Here is a 26,364-nt window from a genome sequence, read left to right on the forward strand (position 1 = left end):
GTGAGCAATAATATTTCAGATACAGTACATACATATTTGTTACTGATTTATTGTTCAAATTATATGTTATTTAAGTACCTTTTACACTAGTGAAGAAGTGGGAAGGGGCAAAATAACTAATGACGTTTAGGGAGGTGGTATAACTATGTCAGCAGAAGAACGCCTTCTGTCAGCATACACAACATCTACACTAGAGGGCTATGCTGGCATAGCTATGCCAACATAAACAGCATAGTATAGATACAGCCTAAAACATTTCAGCCCTCAGGCGTCTGAGGGTATGTCTACATTAGACCCGGACGTCCAGCTCAAGACTCTGCTCTGATTTAGCTAGAGCGCTAAAAATAGAAATGTGGTGACGTTGCCACAAGCAGCGGGAGGAACTAGCCACCTCAAGTACTTACCTATGGATTCAGATGGGACTGTACTTGAGTGGCTAGCCCCGCCCACTGTTCACACCACAATGGCTACACTTCTATTTTTAGCACACTAGCTCATTTAGAGTTCGTGTGGCTATGTCTCCTTCAGTTACATTTACACCTTCCAGCTCTAGCATAGACATACCCGGAGTTGTGTGCCACAGGCACAGAAGAGAAGAGACCAAGGTCCCATGAATGTCTGAGGCTCCTGCAATGGCAAGGAATTGAGTAGGCAAGATATCTTCACTTGATCCTATCTGGTAATGCACTCCTCATGCTGAAGAGGAAGGTGAAAAACCCCCAACATCCCTACCAGTTTGACCTGGGAGAAAAATTCCATCTTGACACCAAATTTGGTGATCAGTTTGACCCTGAGCATAGGATCAAGACACGCCAGCCAAACACCTGAGACATTTTTTTTATTTTTATTTTTTTACGGCCTCAGAGCAGTGGTCTTCCCCATGCAATGTCCTGTTTCCAGCCCTGGCCATCCCTGATGCCTCAGAGGAAGACAAAATAACCCAGAACACATCTAGTCAACTGTGCTTTTTGGGGAAAAGAAAATCTTTCCGGATTCCTATAGAATGTGTCAAATGTCCTGCCTCATTTTAGTGACCAATGTAAATTGAGCATTCAGTAATTTATAAAAGGAAGAGAAGCAGCATCAGAGTGAAATTAACAAGATTCTGGTTAGTTTCTTTACTATTCAGAACCCCCTGGGCAACAGAGAAACTGGCACAAATCACATCAATTGAATTCTCCTCCTAGATAAAGCTATTAAATGGGGTAGGGGCAGAATAGATCCCTCCCTCCTCACCCGCAAAAAAGCTGCAATAGTGAGCAAAGTATGAGAAAGCATCCCCTCTCATCACTTCCACCAACAGCAGGATGAAGAAAGAGCTCCTTCTCATTTCTGCCAGACAGAAGGATGCAGTCTTTAGATTTATCATATACCTACCTGCCAGAAGCTGTTATGGAAAATGAAACTGGTGAGAAGAACCAGAGCAGAGCACCCAATTAATAAAACAAAGGCTCCCCCAAGAAGCCTCTTTCCCCTGTTTCAATCCCTATGTGCCACTCCAGCAGTAGACGGAGATGAAAAGGCACTGCAAGGGATCAGAGAAGAATTTCCCCAGTGTAAGCACAGCTCAGGGCCACCATAAGCTCTACACTGCCTCCCCTTGCAAAACCTAGCAGGAGGAGTGTGTTGGAGCATTTCCATGGTGCAAGCTGCTATGAAGATTCTGAGCTTCAGCAACTGTCCGACAGAACCCTGACTGGTTTCCTGCCAGCTCACCTGACAGATTGCTGGCGACTGGGGTAACCCTGCAATGCAGACTGCCCAGGGACAGGGTCCCCAGGCATTCTGGGTTCCAGCTCCGCAGCAAGGAACCTGGAAGCCCGAGGGAACCCAGCTTGAGCCCAAATCATAATAAAACCAAATTTCAAAATTTACTGCAAACCAGGAATTCCAAGTTTCAGCCAGCTCTACCTATCAATAACTTCTCCAAGCAACGTTGTTAGTTTTTTTTTTTTAAAGTCTGTGAATATGTAGAAACTAGTGATGGGCTCAAGCATCATCATTCAGATCTTAACTTCTCAGAAGTTTAGGGGTGTTCACAGTTTTGGTTCAGGCCCATCTCCTAAAGGCAAAAAAGAAAACACAGTTGCAATGAAAGACAAATTTGTCTTATTGTAAGTGAATGAAATAGGTAAGGGCACAATTCAAAGTCTTTAGATTAGTTCACATTGTAATTCTTCCAAATGAAGCAAAATTGAAGTAATTCTGAAAAACTCTCAGTCTCTAGGTTTTCTGGCAATTAAAGACTTTTGCAGTTTAAGTGCTAAGTCAAATTCAAAACAATTAGCTGTCAGTTTTTTAATTTATGTAATACCTATGGTTTGTTAAAACTAAATTAAGTGCATTAAATATTAAATACTAGAAGCCAATACAACACAAGAAGTTTCAAAACTTTGCTAAAGTAATCAGGCCTCCCTATAGTCTGCCTTCAGCCATAAAACTGCAAAGTTTACATTCACACACTAAACAAACAAACTTTCTTTCAGGGCGTTTCCTGTGTTACTAACAAGTTCCAGCTTCGCTCCTTTAAGATCTAAATTTAACCAAGACACAATCATCCCATCTTACTGGCTACCCTGTTTTCTTCTTTGCAATTTATTACATTTATGTCCCTGTAAGAGATTCAGTAAATAGCAAGTTTACTCGGTCACCACCCAATGTTGTCTGATGTTGTGTTTTATATACCAGTATGTGCAGCTAGTACCAGCGTTCACTTTGTTTAGTTAGACATGTAAAGAATGAATGAATGAATGAACTTTGCAGAAGGAAGTCAGAGGTGCAAACAAAACCTGAGTCACCACTATATGCACAAAAGTACTGCACCAACTGAGCTACAAGAGTAGATCCACTTACTTAAGCTGGGGGGAGCGGGCGAGATGGGGACCCTCCTTACAAGGTCTTCAGATTTTGTTATACTTTCACTTAGAATTTTTAAATGCTGATGTATTTTCCCACACTATTAGTTTAACTCTGCTGCTTTCCGTAAAAACCTATTTTAAAGTAAATGGCAACATTCCTTATAAGTCATTTTCCTGCCTCATTTCAAAATTGTGACTTTTAGAGATCTATCATAATGCCATACACACAATAAAGGAAACCATAACAACTTGCACACACACACGTGCGCGCGCGCACACACACACACAATTTTAAGTTAAGAAAATTCACAGTGGAACTCAGAACTACTCATTTTAGCCTTTTGTGGTCAGATTATTGCAATACTAGTGTGCTCAGTGTGGAATAAACATAAAGACACACACTATCGCTGTCCCAAGGTGCTTATGATTTAAGGGGCTGCAGGAGAAGGCATTTAACACACGAGTAGCCCCTACTCATGAAAGTAATTTCTAATGACTCAACAGCAGTACTGCTGACACGATAATCAAAACTCATAGTTGAGTAGATATCACTTATTCACTCTTATGTTGTGCACTTTTCTTTGGTGGATTAACACTGATAGTCTTTGTGGAAGAAGTGCTTGAAAACAAAAAAAAGATGTGAATGAAACAATGCTGGAGACTCCCGTCAGAAAGCAACATATATACCAAAGGCCAAATTCAGAACTAACATAATTCCACTGTTGCAAGTGGGAGTAACTCCACTGACTTCAGAGTCGAATCTGACCCTAGGAAACGTGCAACACAGAATCAGCAGAGTTACATAATTTACCAGTTCCAGCTTTTAAAGAGACACAAAACAGTGGAGGGGAAAGGAGGAAGACCACAAATCCACACTTAATTGTAATTTTGTACCCACTATGGTTCTATGTAATACCAAAGATTACTAGAACTGAAAATTACATTTTAAAAGTCCCTATTTTCCCTGTTTACTTTCTTATTTTCACCTATTGTTTGTATTGCAATGGAGCTTAGAAACCCCAGTCACAGATCAGGATTCCATTATGTCAGTCACTGTACAAACACAAAATGATGAGAGTCCCTGGCCTCAAGAGCTTACAGTCTTGGCAGGGATTTTTTAAGGAGCCTACAATGGTGTTCAATGAGAGCAGGGAGCCTAACTCCCTTCCACTCCTTTGATAAAATCCCAATTTTACATATTTGACACCACTTTGGATACAGTCACTCTCTCCCTTGCTGGAGGGAAAAAAATAAATATAAAAACTCTTATGAACACCAACAGGGAAGCAGAGAACAACTTTTTTTAAAGGGAATTTTTAATAAAGAAGTTCAGGACGTTATTTAAAGAATACAAAAATCCAGTTTCTGATAAAGCAGTTAGCTGATAGCTAAAGGTTAGTTTATGGTGTCCCTTTAATGGAATTGCCTAGTTTTCCAATGCTAGTGTTACCTCCACTGGTATCATACTTCCAAAATACTTTTAAGTATCAAGCAAGTCTTTTAAAAGTTGAATAAACAAATAAACATATCAGAATTTTATTTTATACTGATAGTGTTAAAAAAAAAAAGTGCTGATGGCATACCATCAAATCAAGTTGTATAAATGTACACTAAGATAAGATGGATACGTTTCCCAGTTTAAGATATAGAAGTGGCAACTGTGTTAGTCCAATGAAAAGGAATTTTTAAAAAGCCCACAATATGTGTATCATCTGATCAGTGAAAAAACCTGAAATACATTAAAAGCAGATTTTTCAGGATCAGTGTTTTTATGAAGCCATTGGACAGAAAAGCAAGAGGCAGGATGTTAGTTTAGGTGCTGCAATAAAATTCAAAGATGAAGAGATCAAGGGGAAAAGATAGTATTTTGATGAACTATTGGACTCAAGATAATCTGGGTTCTACTTTAGATTCTGCCAGACTGTGTGATCTTGGGCAAGTCATTTAGCCTATGTCCCTTGGTTTCATCCAATGTAAATTAGGGATATCTAAAAGAGGTGCTGCAAGACTTAAATTATTGATATTGACAGAGCATTTTGAGATCCTTGGATGTATGTTTCAGCACTATACAAGCATGAATTATATTATAGTATAACCAGGTACAAGTGTTGGAATGTCTCCTTACAAAATTTATCTGATTTAAATGACAAAAGGCTTGATCAATCATGTTAAAAAAGAATAATGAAAGAGCAATAAAAACAATACAATAAAAAGTAGGCACCTAACGTTAATTAGGCAGTGTGACAGAATGTGTTGATTATTATGAATATTAGGAAACTGATGCCTCTATCTACCTCCCTTCTTTGGGAGAGGGCATGAGGCGAGATCAGAGTTTACAATTCCTTTGTACCCAGATGGTTTTTAAAATCTCCTATTTCAAAAAGAGTAGTTAAATAAAAAATGAAATGGTCTCTGAGAATTATCCACCTGTTGGTGTGATTTAGTCCTTGTTTCACATCATTCCTTTTCTTCGTCCACACACTAGAGGTATAGTAATCCCCAATGACTACTTTGGAGTGCCTACAATCTGAAGCATGATAATGCCTCCTGTATCTGCACACTTCTTTAAATATAAAAAGTTAGACATTTGTTAGGTAAAAGACTATATATGTGTATTTTTATACCCAATTACTATAGTGTGCAGGATAAATAGCTTGCCAACCTTCATGTTAAAGCAAAGGAACTCAGAGCAATACCAAAAAAAACCAACCACCACCCCAAACAACCAATCCATCCATTATCTATTTTGTTTTTTTGGGAGGGGTGGGGCACGCTCTCGTAATTAACATTTGAACTGACTTTTCCTCACATTTTCTAGAAGATAAAAGAAAAATCAGTGGGCTTTGAATACCATCTTTTAGCCAAAAGAAAACCTTTAGAGCAAAATTAGGTGTTTAGAATACTACCACTGGCATAAACTTTAACCTCCAGCAGTGTTAATAGGTGTCACAACAGGAGGTCACGATCATATTCTTATAGAGATGCGAGTTTGAAGAGTTGTTGATTAATATTTTGTTGCCAAGTATTAATCCTAATATGAAATACTATTAAAGAAAAAGTGAACAGTTCAGTTAAGATTGCTCAGATGTCTTTAAAATAATACCCTTAGATCACAAAGTTGCCATGGCACCAACTACAAGACTGTGGTTGGAGAGACAAAATGTCTCTTTATAAAGACTGTTATGGGAAGCTGAGCAAGCTTGGCTATGAACCAAATATGTTTTGGCTCTAGAGTGGACATACCCGGTAATTTATCATTTGGACATTCCAGTGGTTAGCTAAACCAAGAAAGCTGGACAGCTCGCACAACGTAGCATTCAAATAAACAAATCTCATATACATTGCCATACCTGTTTGTTTACACTGCTAACCCAAAGCTTATTCACAGTTATTCACTTGCTTTCCCAGCATAATTTAATAATGACACTATTTCCCCATCACCTATTATCAAATCACAACAATTAGGAAATCTATGAATAGGTTCATTTTTGGCAGTCGTGTATCTGAATCTACACTGGGAGGAAATTCTGAAGGATGTAAGATACCACATTTATTTCCCTTACTTCCAGATACTTTTAAAATTAAAGCCATCAGGATATATGTAAAGACAATAGCCACCAAAAAATCTGGCTGACATAGGAACTTTAAAAACAATTGACATGCAATGTGATTACCCAGTTTAAGACTCTTTAAATAGTCTTGATGAGTAAAGGACTCAAATACTATAAATGAGCACCTTCTTGTCACTTGCAAATTCTTTCACTCCTACCAACCATACAAGTTTTCTGTAAAAAGAAATCTCAGCTTTCCCGGTAGTAAAGCAGTAGCACACTTGCTTTGCCAACCAGGATAGTTAGCTTCCAAAGTAAACTACAAAAGTGCCACTTTGGCAGATGCCACATGACAGGAACAAAATCAGTATCAAAAACTAGATGATCCAGACTCCCTTCTTCCTAGCCCCCTCCCCATAGAAGTATACCTTTCAGCTGTGTTCTATTTCCAAGTACACTTATTCACACAAAAAAACAGATTTCCCTCCATCCACCACAGAGAATTATTTCATCTTTCTGTGCCAGTTACTGACATCGGAAGTGTTAAGTCATTACAATGAGGTTACAGAAAATTATGTGAAGTACACGTTAAAGAAACAAATCCAATATGATTTCTATTGTTTTGGTTTCATGCCATGCCTCTCAGTTCACGGCAGATTATGTTGAGAGCCGCAAATGCACAGTAACACATCAGCTAACATGTCTTTTTATTCTTTTTAGTTAGGACGAGATGATGAGACCTGGATTTACAAATTCAGGCAACAAAGCCACCTCTGATAGTACCATCTCTTAATGCAGAAAAAGTGAATAACTGAAAGTCCTGCCTTCTCCCCCATGCTGCCTGAAATGCTTCATATCCTCCTTTGGGGTAGTTCAGTTTATATTTTGACAATAGGGCAAGACAGCAGCATGTCACATGACATGGTGGCATATGCCCATTCCTTCTATGTGGCTGCAGTTGCTGTATATACTTGATGAAACAAATGCAAAGCAATTTTGTAAACTTCTTAACTACCCCTCCCTCAAATATCAATTAAAAACAGAGCAAGCATTATCAGATCAAGATTTCTTGATTTCAGAGTAGTTCCCAGGCTAAGCAGAAAGTAGATTTTATTTATTCTCATGGACTCCTCCACTTCCAGTAACATTAGAAAATTCCTGAACTAGAAGACAGGGATAGGCCGTGTCCTTGTGTGTAAAATCCATGGACACGATGATTCTATAAAATCTGCATAAATAGGAGCCTTCAACTTTCAGTCTGAAAAGGGACAGGTCTGCCTAACATAACTGTTCCCTCATTGCACCAGATGTGAGTCCAAGCTACAACCAACACCTGCTTTTTGCCCCGCCCCCCCTCACTCACCCAACAATGCCTGAGCAAAGGCAAGGCCATTTCCATCAATGGTCCTCCTTTTTCCTTTCCCATATCTTACCTATGCCAAAATGCCAGGCAGAGCTCAGACCTTCCCCAAATTGTGCCCAGGTGTCAGCCCCAACTCAGCCCCCCCCCCCCAAAAAAACAGGGTAAAAGGTACCAGCCCCAGCCCCCACCAGTACTACCTCCAGGAGTCTCCCCCAACCTATCCTCTGCTATGATACTTTGTCCAGGTGCCAGCCTGCCCACCCCCATACTATGTCCACCCACCAGCCTGAGCCCAGGCCTGTCCACCACCCTGCCTCCCCCCTTGCTTACTGTGTCCACATGCCAACTCCAGCCCAGCCTGGCCCATCCCAAGTGCAGGAGCCAGCCACTGCCCACACCCACCCTCTTCCTTCCAATACCGTGCCCTGGTGACAGCCCCGGCCCATCCCGCATACCGTGCCCAGGTGCCCCAGACCACTCACCCATATCGTACCCAGGTGCCGCCCAGCCCAGCCCCCCAAAGCCAGTGCCCAGGCGCCAGCCCCAGCCCAGCCTCCCCAGGCCCGTGCCCGGCGTTGCAGCTCAGCAGAGCCGAGCTCAGCACCTCACCCCACGGTACCTGTTAGCAGAGCGCCCTGCTGCTAAGCCCCAGCAGCCCCCTCAGGTCTCCTGCTCGCAGCTCCTCCCCCGCCCCAGGCCGGGTCCCCAGGCGCGGAGCCGCGGCGGCGCTGGGTTCCCAGCGGCACAGACATGCCCATGCACATTCCCAGCCTGAAACTTTCACACACACTTTCCAGCCCCACCCAGCCCCTGCAAACCCCTCCGCGGCCAGGGGCACCGCTCGAGCGGCGGGGCCGGCACTCACCTCCCTTCCCCGCGGGGGCCGGCTCCTCAGCCCCTCTCCCCCTCCGGGCGCCTCTGCCTGGCCCTCGGCGCGTCCCGAGCGGGGCTCCTCCGCAGGCAGCCAGCGGGATGAGCTCATTGGAAGCAGGCGGCAACAACAACCGCCGCCTTACGCATTCTCCCTACGGCCGCCTCCCTCCCCCCAGCGGACAGACTCCTGCTGGGGGAGGGGAGCGAGCTCCTGAATAGCACCCAGCTTACGCCAAGTACGCCCGACGCTCTGCCTTGCAGCCTCCCACGTCCGGTCCGGGGCTTGGCTGGGCCCGTGAGATCCCTGAGCAGCCCCTCTTCCCCTCTGCGGGCTCCGTCTGCAAACAGAGCCCGGCCCTCACACTCCAAAGTTACTACTGCTTGGAAAGAGGCACCCCATAAGGGAGCGATTAGCAGCGCTAGTGGGAGGAGAGGGGGACTCAGCCAGGCTGGTTTTGCTGTAGCGAGGGTCCCAGCTAGGGTTTGTCTTGACTGTCCTCCTACCCTTAACATCAACAATGCAAAACAGAAGCCAAATACAAATTAATAAGGCAAGCCGATAGGGTCGCACGGGGGGGAAATCATTTGCATACGGACTTGTGGGTTGCCCACTGCTGTTAATTTGTGAGTTTCATAGATTCATAGATTCTAGGACTGGAAGGGACCTCGAGAGGTCATCGAGTCCAGTCCCCTGCCCGCATGGCAGGACCAAATACTGCCTAGACCATCCCTAGTAGACATTTATCTAACCTACCCTTAAATATCTCCAGAGACGGAGATTCCACAACCTCCCTAGGCAATTTGTTCCAGTGTTTAACCACCCTGACAGTTAGGAACTTTTTCCTAATGTCCAATCTAGACCTCCCTTGCTGCAGTTTAAACCCATTGTTTCTGGTTCTATCCTTAGAGGCTAAGGTGAACAAGTTCTCTCCCTCCTCCTTATGACACCCTTTTATATACCTGAAAACTGCTATCATGTCCCCTCTCAGTCTTCTCTTTTCCAAACTAAACAAACCCAATTCTTTCAGCCTTCCTTCATAGGTCATGTTCTCAAGACCTTTAATCATTCTTGTTGCTCTTCTTTGGACCCTTTCCAGTTTCTCCACATCTTTTTTAAAATGCGGCGCCCAGAACTGGACACAATACTCCAGCTGAGGCCTAACCAGAGCAGAGTAGAGCGGAAGAATGACTTCTCGTGTCTTGCTCACAACACACCTGTTAATGCATCCCAGAATCATGTTTGCTTTGTTTGCAACAGCATCACACTGTTGACTCATATTTAGCTTGTGGTCCACTATAACCCCTAGATCCCTTTCTGCCGTACTCCTTCCTAGACAGTCTTTTCCCATTCTGTATGTGTGAAATTGATTTTTCCTTCCTAAGTGGAGCACTTTGCATTTGTCTTTGTTAAACTTCATCCTGTTTAACTCAGACCATTTCTCCAATTTGTCCAGATCATTTTGAATTATGACCCTGTCCTCCAAAGTAGTTGCAATCCCTCCCAGTTTGGTATCATCCGCAAACTTAATAAGCGTACTTTCTATGCCAATATCTAAGTCGTTGATGAAGATATTGAACAGAGCCGGTCCCAAAACAGACCCCTGCGGTACCCCACTCGTTACGCCTTTCCAGCAGGATTGGGAACCATTAATAACAACTCTCTGAGTACGATTATCCAGCCAGTTATGCACCCACCTTATAGTAGCCCCATCTAATTTGTATTTGCCTAGTTTATCGATAAGAATATCATGCGAGACCGTATCAAATGCCTTACTAAAGTCTAGGTATACCACATCCACCGCTTCACCCTTATCCACAAGGCTCGTTATCCTATCAAAGAAAGCTATCAGATTGGTTTGACATGATTTGTTCTTCACAAATCCATGCTGGCTATTCCCTATCACCTTACCACCTTCCAAGTGTTGGCAGATGATTTCCTTAATTACTTGCTCCATTATCTTCCCTGGCACAGAAGTTAAACTAACTGGTCTGTAGTTACCTGGGTTGTTTTTAGTTCCCTTTTTATAGATGGGCACTATATTTGCCCTTTTCCAGTCTTCTGGAATCTCTCCCGTCTCCCATGACTTTCCAAAGATAATAGCTAGAGGCTCAGATACCTCCTCTATTAGCTCCTTGAGTATTCTAGGATGCATTTCATCAGGCCCGGGTGACTTGCAGGCATCTAACTTTTCTAAGTGATTTTTAACTTGTTCTTTTTTTATTTTATCCGCTAAACCTACCCCCTTCCCATTAGCATTCACTATGTTAGGCATTCCTTCAGACTTCTCGGTGAAGACCGAAACAAAGAAGTCATTAAGCATCTCTGCCATTTCCAAGTTTCCTGTTACTGTTTCTCCCTCTTCACTAAGCAGTGGGCCTACCCTGTCTTTGGTCTTCCTCTTGCTTCTAATGTATTGATAAAAAGTCTTCTTGTTTCCTTTTATTCCCGTAGCTAGTTTGAGCTCATTTTGTGCCTTTGCCTTTCTAATCTTGCCCCTGCATTCCTGTGTTGTTTGCCTATATTCATCCTTTGTAATCTGTCCTAGTTTCCATTTTTTATATGACTCCTTTTTATTTTTTAGATCGTGCAAGATCTCGTGGTTAAGCCAAGGTGGTCTTTTGCCACATTTTCTATCTTTCCTAACCAGCGGAATAGCTTGCTTTTGGGCCCTTAATAGTGTCCCTTTGAAAAACTGCCAACTCTCCTCAGTTGTTTTTCCCCTCAGTCTTGATTCCCATGGGACCTTACCTATCAGCTCTCTGAGCTTCCCAAAATCTGCCTTCCTGAAATCCATTGTCTCTATTTTGCTGTTCTCCCTTCTACCCTTCCTTAGAATTGCAAAGTCTATGATTTCATGATCACTTTCACCCAGGCTGCCTTCTACTTTCACATTCTCAACGAGTTCCTCCCTATTTGTTAAAATCAAGTCTAGAACAGCTTCCCCCCTAGTAGCTTTTTCAACCTTCTGAAATAAAAAGTTGTCTCCAATGCAGTCCAAGAATTTGTTGGATAGTCTGTTCCCCGCTGTGTTATTTTCCCAACATATATCCGGATAGTTGAAGTCCCCCATCACCACCAAGTCTTGGGCTTTGGATGATTTTGTTAGTTGCTTGAAAAAAGCCTCATCCACCTCTTCCACCTGGTTAGGTGGCCTGTAGTAGACGCCTAGCATGACATCTCCCTTGTTTTTTGCCCCTTTAAGCCTAACCCAGAGACTCTCAACACTTCCGTCTCCTATGTCCATCTCTACCTCTGTCCAAGTGTGTACATTTTTAATATATAAGGCAACACCTCCTCCCTTTTTCCCCTGTCTATCCTTCCTGAGCAAGCTGTACCCATCCACACCAACATTCCAATCATGTGTATTATCCCACCAAGTTTCAGTGATGCCAACAATGTCATAGTTGTATTTATTTATTAGCACTTCCAGTTCTTCCTGCTTATTCCCCATACTTCTCGCATTTGTATATAGGCATCTAAAATACTGGTTTGATCTTTCCTCCCAGTTTTTTCCTGACTCTCCTTTCTCTCTGCCAATATAGCCCACACTCCCTCTTGTTTCCGACTCATTTCCCCGGTCTCCATGTTCCCCACTTACCTGTGGGCTTTGCTCACCTGTCCCCGTCGAACCTAGTTTAAAGCCCTCCTCACTAGGTTAGCCAGTCTGTGTCCGAATAGGGTCTTCCCTCTCCTCGAAAGGTGAACGCCATCTCTGCCTAGCAGTCCTTCCTCGAATAGCATCCCGTGGTCTAGGAAGCCAAAGCCCTCCTGGTGACACCATCTTCGCAGCCAGGCATTCACCTCCATGATGCATCTGTCTCTGCCCGGGCCCCTACCTTTAACAGGAAGAATTGAAGAGAATACCACCTGCGCTCCAAACTCCTTCACCCGTGCTCCCAGAGCCCTGTAGTCACTCTTGATCCGCTCAGTGTCACACCGCGCAGTATCATTTGTGCCCACATGGATGAGTAGCATGGGGTAGTAGTCAGAGGGCCGGATAATCCTCGACAATGCCTCCGTAACGTCTCGGATACGGGCCCCCGGCAGGCAGCATACCTCTCGAGATGAAATGTCAGGGCGACAGATGGGCGCCTCCGTCCCCCTCAGCAGAGAGTCTCCGACCACCACTACCCTACGTTTCCTATTCGCAGTGGTGGCAGCAGACTCTCCAGCCTTAGGGGTACGAGGCTTCTCCTCCTTTACTGTAGGGAGTGATTCCTTCTTTCCTGTATCAAGAAGAGCATAACGGTTACCTATAACCACGGCAGGAGGGTTCGGAGCAAGGGTGGAGCACTGCCTGCTGCCAGAAGTAACCAGCTGCCAGCGTCCACCCTGAGCCATCTCCTCCTCCACCAGTGGTGTATCAGCAGTCCTGTGTACTGGGACAGCTACCTCAGCTGTCTCCACATGGACACTGTCGAGGAATTGCTCGTGGATACGGATGCTCCTCAACCTAGCCACCTCCTCCTGTAGCTCTCTCACCTGCTGCCTGAGAGATTCCACCAGCAGGCACCTTTCACATTGGATGGTCCCCCCAGCCTGGATATCCGTAAGTGGAAATTGCAAGTTACAGTCTTTGCAAAACCACACCAGGATCTGGGTAGAGGCATCCATGCTTAGGCACTCTGTCTGGCTACAGGCACAGGTGGAGGAGACAGTAGCAGTGCTGGCACAGGTGTTGCGGGTCTTCCGAACCATCGTAAGCCTCCCTCTGTCAAACTCCCGTCTGCAGCCCCCTGTCAGCCCAAAAGGTTGCTGTATTGCTCCTCCTTCACCTGGAGAACTCCCTTGCGAAACTCCCTGTTAGCAGCCCCTGTTCGCAAAGCTCCCTGGTCGCTTGTGCGCTGCTTTATCATGTTATCATGTTGTTGTTATCTTCTCTCAATGTTCCATGTTATGAACTTGTGTATGATGCTTGTTGTAATTTTATGTTCTTAACTTTTCTTCACTGCGTGTTCTTGTTTAGGTGTATGTTGTATGTGTGTTCTAACTGGTGTGTGTGCCCTGGTGTTCACTGCTGTCATATGTCACATGTTATCAGTGCTATATAGTACTAAACAATACCCAGATAATTTGGATAGTGCAGATTACAAAAAAGGGAAGATTTTTAATGTCTTAATGAAATACAGTGCAAAAATTCTTCATTATTAGAGGATGAAACTTCAAAAACTGCTTTAAAATCAACCCAAATGTGATGGTATCTCCCTCCAAATCACAGTCTTCACAGGCCTATGCTGTTTGTTTGTGTTTCAATTCAAATATATTTGTATCACCTTTCATAATGTCTTAATACTTTATTCTATAATCTGTTTTCTCTCATTTTTACTTTTGTTTGTTTGAAAGCAAGTGGGAAGGTTAGAGCAGGGGTTCCCAAACTTTTTGCTAGCCTGACCCCATTTTAATGAATTATTTCCTCCTGGGACCCTAGACACCAGGGAGGACACCATTTTGAAGAATAACATGGCATCCGCTGCACAGCATAACCTCACATGCACTATATGTGTGAGGTGACACCTCATGTAGGACACCATTTTCCTCTGCAAAATGGCATCCTCCGCATAGCATGACCTCATATGTAAGGTGCATGTGAGGTCAAGCTGTGTTGAGGATGCCATTTGGTAGAGGAAAATGGTGTCTTCCACAGATCATGAGCTCACATGCACCACACAAGAGAGGTCATGCTGTGCGGAGCAAAATGGCATTCTCTACACACTAAGGATCATTTGATAGTGCAACACCATTTGGGGTCACAACCCACAGTTTGGGAACTACTGTGTTACACTGAACATGGAAGAAGGTGGGGTTTGACCTACCATGTAGCTATTATAGTTGGCAGCGGTAGTGATGACCTATAGCTAAGATTGCCCAACACTTTCTTTTCACTGCACAGAATGGACGGTGGACACGGAATGAACTGGGGCCATGTACTTATGAGGCTGTTATCTGTACACCCCTTGCCTCATTTGTTGCAGATGTTGGAAGGTGTTCAGCGAATAAGACAGAGAGCTGAAGGAGGAGAAAAGATGATCCAGAGAGTGGATTTGTAGAGAGTTAGCGGGGCTGGGAATGTGTGTGTGAAAGTTGAATACCATGCTTGAGATTTGGATTCTATCCTTGCCTCTGCCGCAAAGTTCCTGTGTGCTGCTGAGCAAGTTGCTTGAACCAGACATTCCACAAATGGCCACTAACTGTGTGTTCCTCATTTTCTGAATGCCCAACTTGAGACTCCTGGTCTGATTTGCAGCCCTCACAACTGCAACTGAGGTCAAGGGGAGTACTATTCTGAACATACGGATGTATCTGAGGACAGCCTAAAACAGTCTGAGCCCAGTGCGTGAATTGCCACAATCATTCTAGTGGGGTTTTAACTCTGAAACATAAGCTATATCTTTGCTGCAAAAATAGGTGTGTTTTTACATTGAGATATCTATTTTGATGTAAAATCCCTGTGTAAACAAGGCACAGGTAGCTTTTACCTCTATATAACAAGTAGAGGCCAACTCCGTACCCCCATCTGTGGGTTACTTTAAACAAGATAATCACTACAGTGCCTTATCTGCACTAGGATTTTACATCAGGATAGCTATCTCAAGTTAGATCTTGATGTAAAACATCTTTTTTGTGCAGCAAAGGCATAATGTTAGTGATGGCAATTTAAATGTCATCATCAGTTTTTTCATAGTTGATCATTTTAGCAGAAACATCCATCTAATGTTCTAATCCCACAATCCCAAACGGCCTCCCACACCTCCGCAGGTACCACAAACCCCAACTATCCCCTGCCTAGGTACCAATTTCACCTCATGCAATTTCTACTATTATTATGCTATTATTCATTACCAATTCATTACCAATAAAAAATTTTGCAACACACTGAAAATATGGGGACAGAGTAAAATAAACTTAATTTAATATAAAAAATAGGGGATTCCTGTGCAGATTGAGTTATTCATTTTCATATTTAATTTATTAAAGCCTACATTTTTAGTCTTAATGAAGCTACTGAATAATCATTAGAGTGTCAAAACATCCAGTTTGCCACAGTGTACACAGAGCCTTTCCACAATGCCAGTAAGAGGTATAGGATAGAGCCCATGGATGTCTTGATAAACATGTCATAGGATTATATACAAAAGTTACATTTTAACAGAATATTTAAACATGAATACCATATGTGGTAATAGAAAAACAAAACAAAATAGAAACAAGGAATGTTAGTGTCCTAACCGTGATGCAGTTAAATTTTGTCTGCTGCTTATGTTTTCATTTTGACTTTCTCTAACAACTTAGTAGCTGAAAACGTATCCCAAAAGAAGGACAGATTGTTGTGCACAACTCACCGTATGGCTGGATACATCAGCTTCTCTTCCTTCCTGTAGAGAATCCTTGTTGATCACATTCCATTCCCTCCTTTTTCTTTTTTTGATTGGGCCTATCTCTGGAAAAAAGGAGATTTTCTGTCCCTCAAAGGAGATGTTTTTCTTGGATCTGGCAGCCTTTACGATTCTTTGTGTCTGAAATCTAAAACAAGAAACCAGGAGACTTACAAGTCCAGTGTTCTGTGATGTGTGCCTGGTCAGGATCCTGAGGTATTGCTGAATAATGTGATAGTCCTCTGTATCTAAGTCAAGGAGCTTTGGGATTCCATTAAGAATAAAGTCAATTGGATTTAGGTCCTGCTGTTCCACAGGGAAGCTCAAGATCCAGATATTTTTAGCTGTAGCTTGATTGTGAAGGTTCTTTACTTGTCTCTCGGTACAGAAATACGTTTGATCACAAAAAAAATCTTTCCTCTCATCAGTAGCTTCCTCATGGGAGGAGTTGAGTCGACAGCTGTTTTTCCACTTGCACTATTCCCCTGTCTGCCCCTTTAACTCAGTTGTTCAGATAATTTGTCCGAGCCAACGGATTTTCCAGCTTTGTTTCACAGAGGTTATGGCTCCCCTTATATCCTCAAATTTATTATGCAAGCCCTCAAGGTTTTTAGAGAGCTGTTCTGATCACCGAGAGCTTCATCCTGAGATGATAAATACTGCAGCAGAGTGACCAGCAACATTGGGCCCAAGGTAGGGTGACCAGACTGCAAGTGCGAAAAATCGGGACAGGCGGTGGGGGGTAATAGGAGCCTATATGAGAAAAAGACCCCAAAATCGGGACTGTCCCTATAAAATCGGGACATCTGGTCACCCTAGCCCAAGGAGCTAAGAAATCCGATTTCTTTGCTTTGCCTATGTACTTTTTGTTAGAAGATTGTTGACTTACTGAAAAATACTTAATAAAATATATTTTATTGACTTTACAAGAGAAAAACACAAAAATGAAAATAAAACATAAAATCAAGTTACAAATAATATCTTTGTTAAACTACTTTATGAGCGGTAGATATTCTAACTCCAATCCCACAAGCTCTTCTGTGTGACTAGATCCCTGTGCAGAGTCCCAATGACTTCAGTGGTACCTAGGGTGACCAGATATCTTGATTTTATAGGGACAGTCCCGATATTTGGGGCTTTTTTAATATGGGCTCCTATTACCTCCCACCCCCGTCCCGATTTTTCACACTTGCTATCTGGTCACCCTAGTGGTACCAGTCACATGTATCAAGTGGTTCATATGCATAAGTATTTGCAGAATTGCAGTTCATCTCCTGCATCACTTTCTCTATATGGAATACACACTAATAATTATGTATATGAGTAAGTGTTTGCAGGAACAGGCAGCAAATTTTAAGCTCCTTGAGGCAGAATTTATCTTTTTTGGCTTTAGCATACCATGCAAACCTATGGCACTGTATAAATAATAAAAATAATAAACATTAACTAAAAAACCTCTGAATGTCACTCTGTTCGATATTTTTTTTTCAATTAATAATATGTTCCCTACACTTTCTTTCATCCTCTCTTTTCCAGTTCTGATACCTTTGTTGCCTCTCCTAACCCTTGCTCCTGTTATGTCTACTCTTTCCCAACCCCCTCCAGTTCTCTGTTCTGTTTGCTCTGTGTGCAGGTTGGCAGCAAAGTGAAATTTACCAGAAACTTGACCTCTGTGCAAGGCCTGGCCTGGCATACAGCACTTCAGAGAACGGGGTGCTAGTCAATTTTGCTTTACTGCCAGTCTGCCAGCACTTCATTTCTGCAAGGCATACAGAAGAAAGATAACAAATAAAACCCTGTCATTATACCACAGGAATTATTGCCCTTAGGGGGAAAAAACCTGTATTTTGTGGGTGTGTATGCCTGCCTACACCCAAGTTCTTCAATTTTTCTATTTAAAAACTAATCTTGAGCTAGGGTCAACATCAATGATCTCACTGGAACAGTCAGTGCTTGAAAAGAAATTAAGAAAACTGAAAATCTCATACAATGCTCCAGAACAAAAGCTGACAATGAATATGGCAGTTTAAAGCAAAGTCAGAGATACTGTACTGCAAGATGAGATTTAAGTGGCCCATCAGATTCTCTTTTTCCTTTTTATGAGTCAATTGCAAATTAATATTAATTCTTTATTTAACTTTCGTACATTTTTGTAGGCTGAGGGGGGAGACAATGGTGTTTTTTGTTGTTGCTCTTATGAAAGGGAAAAGAAGCAATGGGTACTAAACTCTGAAAAAAAATAAAAGAAATTGTTACTACTCAGTTCATGCAAGTGGAACAATCCATGAACGCATACAGCCAGAGACATTCTGGTCAGAAACAGCCAACTACACACATGAAGTGCGAGGAACGGAACCCATGATCTTAGGTTCCAGATATTATAGGGGTCTACTGCAGTGGGCTAGAGTAAGTCCTCTAATTTAGCTGCTCACACTGGGAAAATATAATGAACTGGCTAGAGTGTATATGTACTCCACTACCCACTATTGGATGGAGTAAGAATCACTGGACAGTGTGTCACATGTCCTACATACTGCTGACACGTTAGTTAAAGTAGCAGGACCTGTACTTTCAGAGCAAGTGAGATGTAGGTTCTATTCCTGCTGCCAGGGTGAAGCTCCAAGAGGCCATGGTTTGCAGCATAGTGACCACAACCCTAAATTCCTAGGTGGCCATCAATGTATCACACTGTAAACACTTGAACAAGTTAGTTTCCCATCTTCCCTCCAGTAGAGGGAGTGCAAAAAAGCTAGTTAATTACAGGAGTTCTTGCTCACTTTCTGCAGTGGGATGAAATAACATCTGAGTAGGGGGAGTGGTTTGTTATGGAAAAAGACAAAAGTAACAAATTTATTGTAAAAAATACTAACATTCACAGATACCATTATTTTAATTAAAATCTCTTTTCATTGGAAAATTAAATTGTTGAAATGTACTTAATTGCATGTAACTCATGGCAGCTGCCTGTTGAGGAATGTACCACCAGTAGCCTCCTGCTCAGAATACATGAGCCCCTGTGACAAATCATTAGATCTGTGAGATTTCCTACTTACTTTTAGTTTTTTCATGCAGCTCAGGTTTTAACTTGGCAGCCCTCATCTGCCTCATCAAATGGATCACCTGATACTGTTATATCTACTTGCCTAGATGCAAGAGTCTTTAAGCGGTAAAAACCATTAATAAATATTTTAAAATGTGAAAATCATTGAATCCATGAGTCCTAAGGACAAAGCTACATCCTTGCAGTATTCAGTCAATAAGGGCTGATCTGGATGCTCAGATTCCTAAAGGACTCAGTGGGCTAAATTTTGCTTTTAAATTTGCATCTGTAACTCTCACTGAAATCATTGAGAACTGTAAGTGATTATCTGAGGACGGGATTTGGCTCACTGATTCTAAAGTCCTTTTATCCTCCAGTGATTGCATGGCTTTTCCTATTCCTGCTAGAGTAGTTAATCTATTGCCTTTTGCCACTCTAGAGTTCCCATTGCTTTGGAAGGTCTACCAGAAGAAAAAGCAATATAACGACACAATTAGTGGCAGCAAAGTTATTACAAAAGAAGGCTATAACAAGATCTCAAGAACATGATCAAGCCAATCGACTGGAGTCATCCAGATTCAATGCTTTGCTAGGCTCCCTTCCTCTCCTTTCCGTTCCTTATCCTCTTCTCAGTATCAAAAAACTGATTATATCTAGAATCTTGATCAGGAGACAGAAATTATTAGATGAGCTTTGCCCTATATTTTATCTTGGGAGTCTCTCACTTACGAATCTGATTTCACAAGGAATGATTGATATCTAAGGAGGAAATAAGAGATTTATAAGATCCTGTGACTTGCAGAATTTCATTGCTTATGGATGGTACATACATAGCAAAAGCAATGAATTTACTTAGCATTAGCCACAATTCAGCAATGCTCTGAAGCATGTGCTTAAATGCTTTGCTGAATAGAGATAGACTTAAAATGTGCTTAACCTTAAGCAGGTGCTTAAGTGCGTTGTTAAACTGAGGCCTTAGTGAAGAGTGTCAGTAGTACTAGCTCAAAAGTTCTGCTTTGGAACATACCAAACACACATATGCAAGAGATGAGCAGATTACAGAAGAACATCCATGGTACAGAGTTTAGAAGTCATGCTCCAAAAGGGAGGAAGTTTTGAACCCAAAGTTTATCACAAACTTATGTATGTGACATTTTTATAAGTACTCGAACAATAGTGAAGAATGATGGATAAACATCAGAAGTAACGGAAAGGCAAATGTTTTCAATTTGAAGAAGCACCAGTTGTATGTCTGGAAATCAATTAATAAGTGGAAAACTCTGCTTCCAATTTATTTTCCGTAGTGCCAAATGATTTTGATTAGTAGAAAATTAAGCCTTATTCTGAGGAAATTCCCCAGATGTAAAAAAATCTTTGAGTCTCCTTGAAAAATTAGAAGCACTGGAAACATTTAACTGATAAAAATATAGTCGATAAAACTGTTAACAAGGACAACCATGCTTATGAACAATGGTGTTTTATAATTCCTATAATTACACTTTTTGCCATTCAGGAATTAGCCACATCTGTGGCATGGGTCCAACATACAGATGGGCAGGTAGAGGTATTCATTTAGATTTCTAAGAGTCTCTAGAGAAAGAAGGTCTCAAAGGGGACCCTCTAGAGTTTCTCAGATGGAACAAATGATAATCCATTCTTATGGTTATGTAAATTTAGTCCAGTATGGAGTTGAGAAATTCATTGCTACTATGATCCTTCCTCCCTGCCAGTGATTGTGTCCCTCAGAAAGCCATACTGGAAATAAATGAGGGTTGGGGAGTGTTCTTTCAAAGATTTGTTACAAATACTTTGTATTTTTTTATATTTGTTTTTGATTTTAGGGACAAATTAAGGATCCCAGATCGTAAGCCACATGGGGAAGAGAAAGTTTAATGCCCTTTTGGTGGTGGCTGGAGGCATGATTTCTATGTAGGGCAGAAGAAAGCCTTCAAGTGAGCTGGGGAAAGTGCACACAGCAATGATCCCTGCTGCTCCTTCAGAAAATGTGTAGGATTCTCTCCTCCTAGTACAGTTTGACACAACTGGTCACAGTGGAAGCAAAGTCGTAGACATGCCCCCAGCGTGCTCACACACAGTTCTCTAGACTATGTTTAACAGCAATAGACACCACCAGAATCTAATCACTTAAACACAGTCTGTGACACACAAAACTCAGTAGACAGGACAAAAAACTGCATTCTTTAAGATGGATGAGGCGATGTTCCTGGGTAAGATTTGGGGGTGAAAATTTTTCTTGAGTTTTCCTTTTCTGTTGTCTGAGATTAGTTGTTACTGTCAGAAACCGAGATATAGGCAGTCTTGCCTACTAGTCAGAGCTGGAGTCAGCGGCCACGAACAGCACCAAACGTCAAAGTCAGGAACCGGGAATCAGGGCCTGGAGTGGAATGGACAAGGCTGGGCTGGGCTGGGTTGGGCTGGTCAGGGCCAGAACAAGGCTGGTAACAAGGTAGGATCAGAGCTGGAGCAAGACAGACACAGAAGAGATCACAGCTGCAGGCCTGTACAGTAAGCCGCCAGAGATTGGTTGTTGCTGTTGGGCTTAAAAGTGGGTTTCCTGACTTCAGCAGCCAATGAGACAGCCCTGCTGTGGCTCATCTGTGCTCATACGCTGCCTAGAGACTGGGCAGGTGCAGCTGCAAGCCATCATTCTTGACAGTTACTTCTATTTGATTATTCTATGCTATTTTCTGGGAGAATTAGTTTGATTTGTGTACCAGTATTAATGGTGTAGGGTGGTTACTGTAAGTCTAGTTATTGCCAGGTTGCTCGCACATTCTGTTTCAGTGCTTTTTTTAGTACCAAATTTAAATAAGAAAGACAAGATAAATGCAGCCAGGAAATGGGAAAGGGAAAGTGCCATATAGTCTTGCTCATTCTTTCTTTCCTTCTGTGGCTTTTCTAAAAAAAATGTGCCATCAAATCTGGAGAAAATATGTTGCTGAATGTAAGAAGTGACACCACATCTATTTCATCAAAAAATCATCTAATCTAAGTTAGCTTCAGAATCTTCTTAATGGTATTTTAAGATGACCTTCCATCATTGCAAAGATTCCATCAATCACATCAAACTCCCACACAATTTTTAATCCTATCTTAGTGTTTCTGTTTGATTAAGAAGTTTATAAAGAGCACCATCAAGTTCTTTAATCATCACTCCACATGCATATCTGCAATAGGGTCCCATATACGATTATAAATAGCTACTTGCAATGTTTAGTCCATTGCTCCACTGAGATGTATCTAGGAATTTATTAGCCTTCAAGGAAAGACTGATCCTCTTAGCTGCTAATACAGACTTTGGACACCATTGTTTCTGATATATATATAGAGAGAGAGAAAGAGAGAGAGAGAGAGAGAGAGCACCTTACTAATTCTACTAGCTTCCTCAGTGAAGCTCTTAGGCTATGTCTACAATGACAATTGAATGACAAAACTTTTGTCTTTCAGAAGAGTTAAACTTCCCCCCCTCCTTCCCCTCGGAAGACAAAAGTTTGGCCGCAACAAGTGCCAGTGTGAACAGCGTGTTGTCGGCAGGAGCCACTCTCCTGCCAACAACGCAAATGCCGCTCATTGGGGAGTGGAAGTTTTTTGTTGGCAGGAGAGCCGACAAACAGCAGCTACACTGCCCAATTTTTAGCAGCATGGCTGTAACGACACAGCCGTGTTGCTAAAAGCTGTGTAGTGTAAACAAGCCATTGACCTATTGACTTTAGAAAACATAAATTCCAGTTTTGCCAACGAGGCTTCTAAATCCCTTAACCAGAGGACATCTTCAGTCCTGTAGAGCTGATGATGTCAGATCTGTGTAGTTTCTGAAGTTAACAAAGGCCTCCCTTGAACACAACCATCCTCAAGCCCGACCTTCTGAATGCAGCCAGACTGAAAATGTATCATGCAAATACATAGAATCATAGGACTGGAAGGGACCTGGAGAGGTCATCTAGTCCTGTCCGCTGCACTCATGGCAGGACTAAGTATTATCTAGACCATTCCTGACAGGAGTTTATCTAACCTTCTTTTAAAAATCTTCAATGATGGAGATTCTACAACCTCCCTAGGCAATTTATGCGGTGCTTAGTTACCCTGACAGGAAGCTTTTCCTAATGGTCAACCTAAACTGCCCTTGCCGCATTTTAAGCCCATTGCTTCTTGTCCTATCCTCAGAGGTTAAGGAGAACAATTTTTCTCCCTCCTCCTTGTAACAACCTTTTATGTACTTGAAAACTGTTATCATGTCCCCTCTCAGACTTCTCTTCTCCAGACTAAACAAACCTAGTTTTTTCAATCTTCCCTCAGAGGTCATGTTTTCTAGACCTTTAATCATTTTTGTTTCTCTTCTCCAGACTTTCTCCAATTTGTCCACATCTTTCCTAAAATGTGGCTCCCAGAACTGGACACAATACTCCAGCTGAGGCCTAATCAGCGTGGAGTAGAGTGGAAGAATTACTACTTGTGTCTTGCTTACAACACTCCTGCTAATACATCCCAGAATGATGTTTGCTTTTTTTGCAACAGTGTTACATCAATGACTCATATTTAGCCTGTGATCCACTATGACCCCGAGATCACTTTCTGCAGTACTCCTTCCTAGGCAGTCATTTCCCATTTTGTATGTGTGCAACTGATTGTTCCCTTGGAGTACTTTGCATTTGTCCTTATTTACCTATATACTAATTTAATATATTAATTTAATCCTATTTATTTCAGACCATTTCTCCAGTTTGACAAGATCATTTTGATTTTAATCCTATCCTCCAAAGCACTTGCAACCCCCCCGCCCAGCTTTGTATTGTCAACAAACTTTATAAGTGTACTATGGTGTTACAAAAAAGAACTTCTGAAACAACAGTTAGAAATAAATTAAAGGCAGAAGAGAAACTGGACCAAATTCAGACCTTGTGTAAATGGGTGCAGTCAATGAAGTTGTGTCTGTTCACATCAGTGTTGACTTTGAACCGCTATATATAGATCTACATGCACCAGTCTATGTTAACTCTGATAGTGACTAGAGCAGATTATGAAGTGCTGCTGAGAAATCATTTTGCCTTATAAAATGTACATATCTATTATAGAGACAAAGTGTGTGAAGTAATATATTTGATTGGACCAACTTATGTAGGTGAGAGAGACCCACAGAAGAGCTCTGTGCAAGCTCAATAGCTTGTCTATCTCACTTTCTAATATCCTGGGACCAACACTGCTACCACAACACTGCATAAAACATTTTATTTTGCATTTTCATAAATTTCCTAAAATCTCACTGCCTACATTTTCCTCCAAAATACCTGTAGTATACCCCGATAGTTTGGTGTTGAGATTGTTCTGTTAGAAATGTATAATACACAGGATCTGCAAAATAACAAGATTCTGTAATCTACTCCTCTGAATTCAATGCCAATGTACAGTAGTATGTTTGCCACTAATTTATTTTGATTATATTTCATTTGTAGTTAACTTGTTCAAATATGAAGATGGTATGTGTGGGTGGATACTAGAGATGGTAAGAAGAAATGTGATTTCCCCCTTTCCCTCCCCCCCTATAAAAGATGTGCTATATAGGTTTATAATTCATTTTCTGGGTCAAGTCCTCTGTGGTTTGTGCAAACCCTAGCATGATACTGAAAGAAATACATCTTCGCTTTTAATGCTTGATCTTTAAAATTGTTGCAGTAAAATTTGTGTGTGGATTAAAAAGAATGGCTCAGTGATGGGAGGATACTATAATGTTGTCACTGGACAGCTCAACTGGTGGAGGCTGTATAAATTGTAGGCGAACAGCAACATCTTGTGGCATAAAAAAGGCAGGTATAATTAGCAGCTAATGTTAATCTTTTCTCAAGTGCAGTTTTAGCCATGTGGATTCTAGGACATTAAAGAGACAATGTGGGTGAGATCATATATTTTTTTGATCCAGTGAAAGATATTACCTCACTCGCCTTGTTTCCCTAATCTTTTATCAAAAGATTCTTCTAGACATGACTGTGAATCATTAACGTGTCCTTTGAATAATGTCCACTTAACTCTCAGCAAAGAAAAACAAGTTTAAATTAGCCTCTGCTAGAGTTTGAAGTGTTCACAAAAACTTCAGAATCTTAGCCTCTCCTCCTTTCTTAGTCTCCTTTCCTCTTCCCTCCCTTCCCCTCAATCCACTTTATTAAAGTAGCACCTAAGGGCACCTAGTCACAAACCAGGACCCTGTTGTGCTAGGCACTGTACAAACGCAGAACAAAAAGACTGTCCTTCCATTTTCCAATCTCTTGATCACAAAGGCTTCTGGAGCACTTGACTGAACCTCCCACAAGTAATTTTCCATGACAAACACAATAAGATATAGAAATTGCCCTAATATTTGACCGCAAATTAAATTGTTTAATGAAACATTTATGCTCCAGTGAAGAGTAAATTGTATTGTTGTATAGTTAGAATATATATTTTCCATTTCCCCAAACTAGTGATGAACACCAGAGTATTTGTTAAATACTGAATATGAAGCTAGACCTCTCAAGATCATGTAAGATATGACAGTGAGATATGGAGTCAGTTAACAGTGTGTATCCAGTACCATCAGTTATAAACAGGGCTTTCAGAGAGCTGAATCCATCAATTTCAGCATGTGTCCATTGCATAAGGGGAAACCAGCCATTGAGCAAAAGGAAGACTATAATTTCTTTGTCTCAGTAGCTGCAGATGACTGTGAAAAGTATCTGCCTAGTATAATAAAGTCTTCTATAGAACACTGACTTGGCAGCTCCCTCTCTATCCAGAAAGCTTGATGCCCTGGAAAGCCAGATAGACCAGAGGCAAGACTGATAGATCATTGGGAGCATGTGAAAGATCCCACCATACACCAGAAAAACTATGTATCATGGCAATGCAGACATGGCCAGTGGTAAGTCTGCTAGACCAGCACTCATCCTGTAAATACCAAAGACGACAGGGGAGGGTAGTCTAGGAGCTGCAGAAAGGGAAAATAAGGAACAGCAGCAATGGACCCCAAGGAGTAACAACCAGCGAGGACAGACATTTTTGCAAGAATGCATTATTGGGCTCTCAAAGCATATTTGCCAGTTTGACTGTGAACTTTTTAGGGGGGAGGGTATGTAATATTAGGGCAATTACAATATAAATTACACAGAAGAAACTGGAATTAGAACCCTGATTGAGACCCAAAACCACAGACCTCTGCCACTTCAGCTAAAGGAGAGCTTAGTTGGGAGTTATAACAGGTCCCTTATCTTATATATGGACCAGTCACTAGAAGATGATGTAACACACACTTTACAG

At 41.8% G+C, this 26,364-nt stretch overlaps 1 protein-coding gene across 5 annotated transcripts in view; it reads right to left on the reverse strand.

Moving 5' to 3' along the window:
* Positions 1-16,018, reverse strand: part of TANC1 (tetratricopeptide repeat, ankyrin repeat and coiled-coil containing 1) — a 227,856-nt gene extending 211,838 nt beyond the window's left edge. For 2 of the 5 annotated variants that reach the window (XM_054043624.1, XM_054043621.1), the window contains exon 1: positions 8,638-8,893. Coding sequence is in view for 2 of the 5 variants with exons in the window: in XM_054043628.1 (XP_053899603.1) it covers positions 8,651-8,754 (104 nt within the window). In the remaining 3 variants the exon portion in view is untranslated. Of the gene's footprint in view, positions 1-8,391; positions 8,409-8,637; positions 8,895-15,986 lie in introns of those variants that run through there. The other 3 variants (XM_054043623.1, XM_054043628.1, XM_054043625.1) reach the window with 3 other exon arrangements.
* Between the last annotated feature and the right edge of the window lie 10,346 nt (positions 16,019-26,364).

This window comes from Malaclemys terrapin, chromosome 11, assembly GCF_027887155.1.
Source record: "Malaclemys terrapin pileata isolate rMalTer1 chromosome 11, rMalTer1.hap1, whole genome shotgun sequence".
NCBI classification, from domain to species: domain Eukaryota; kingdom Metazoa; phylum Chordata; order Testudines; family Emydidae; genus Malaclemys; species Malaclemys terrapin.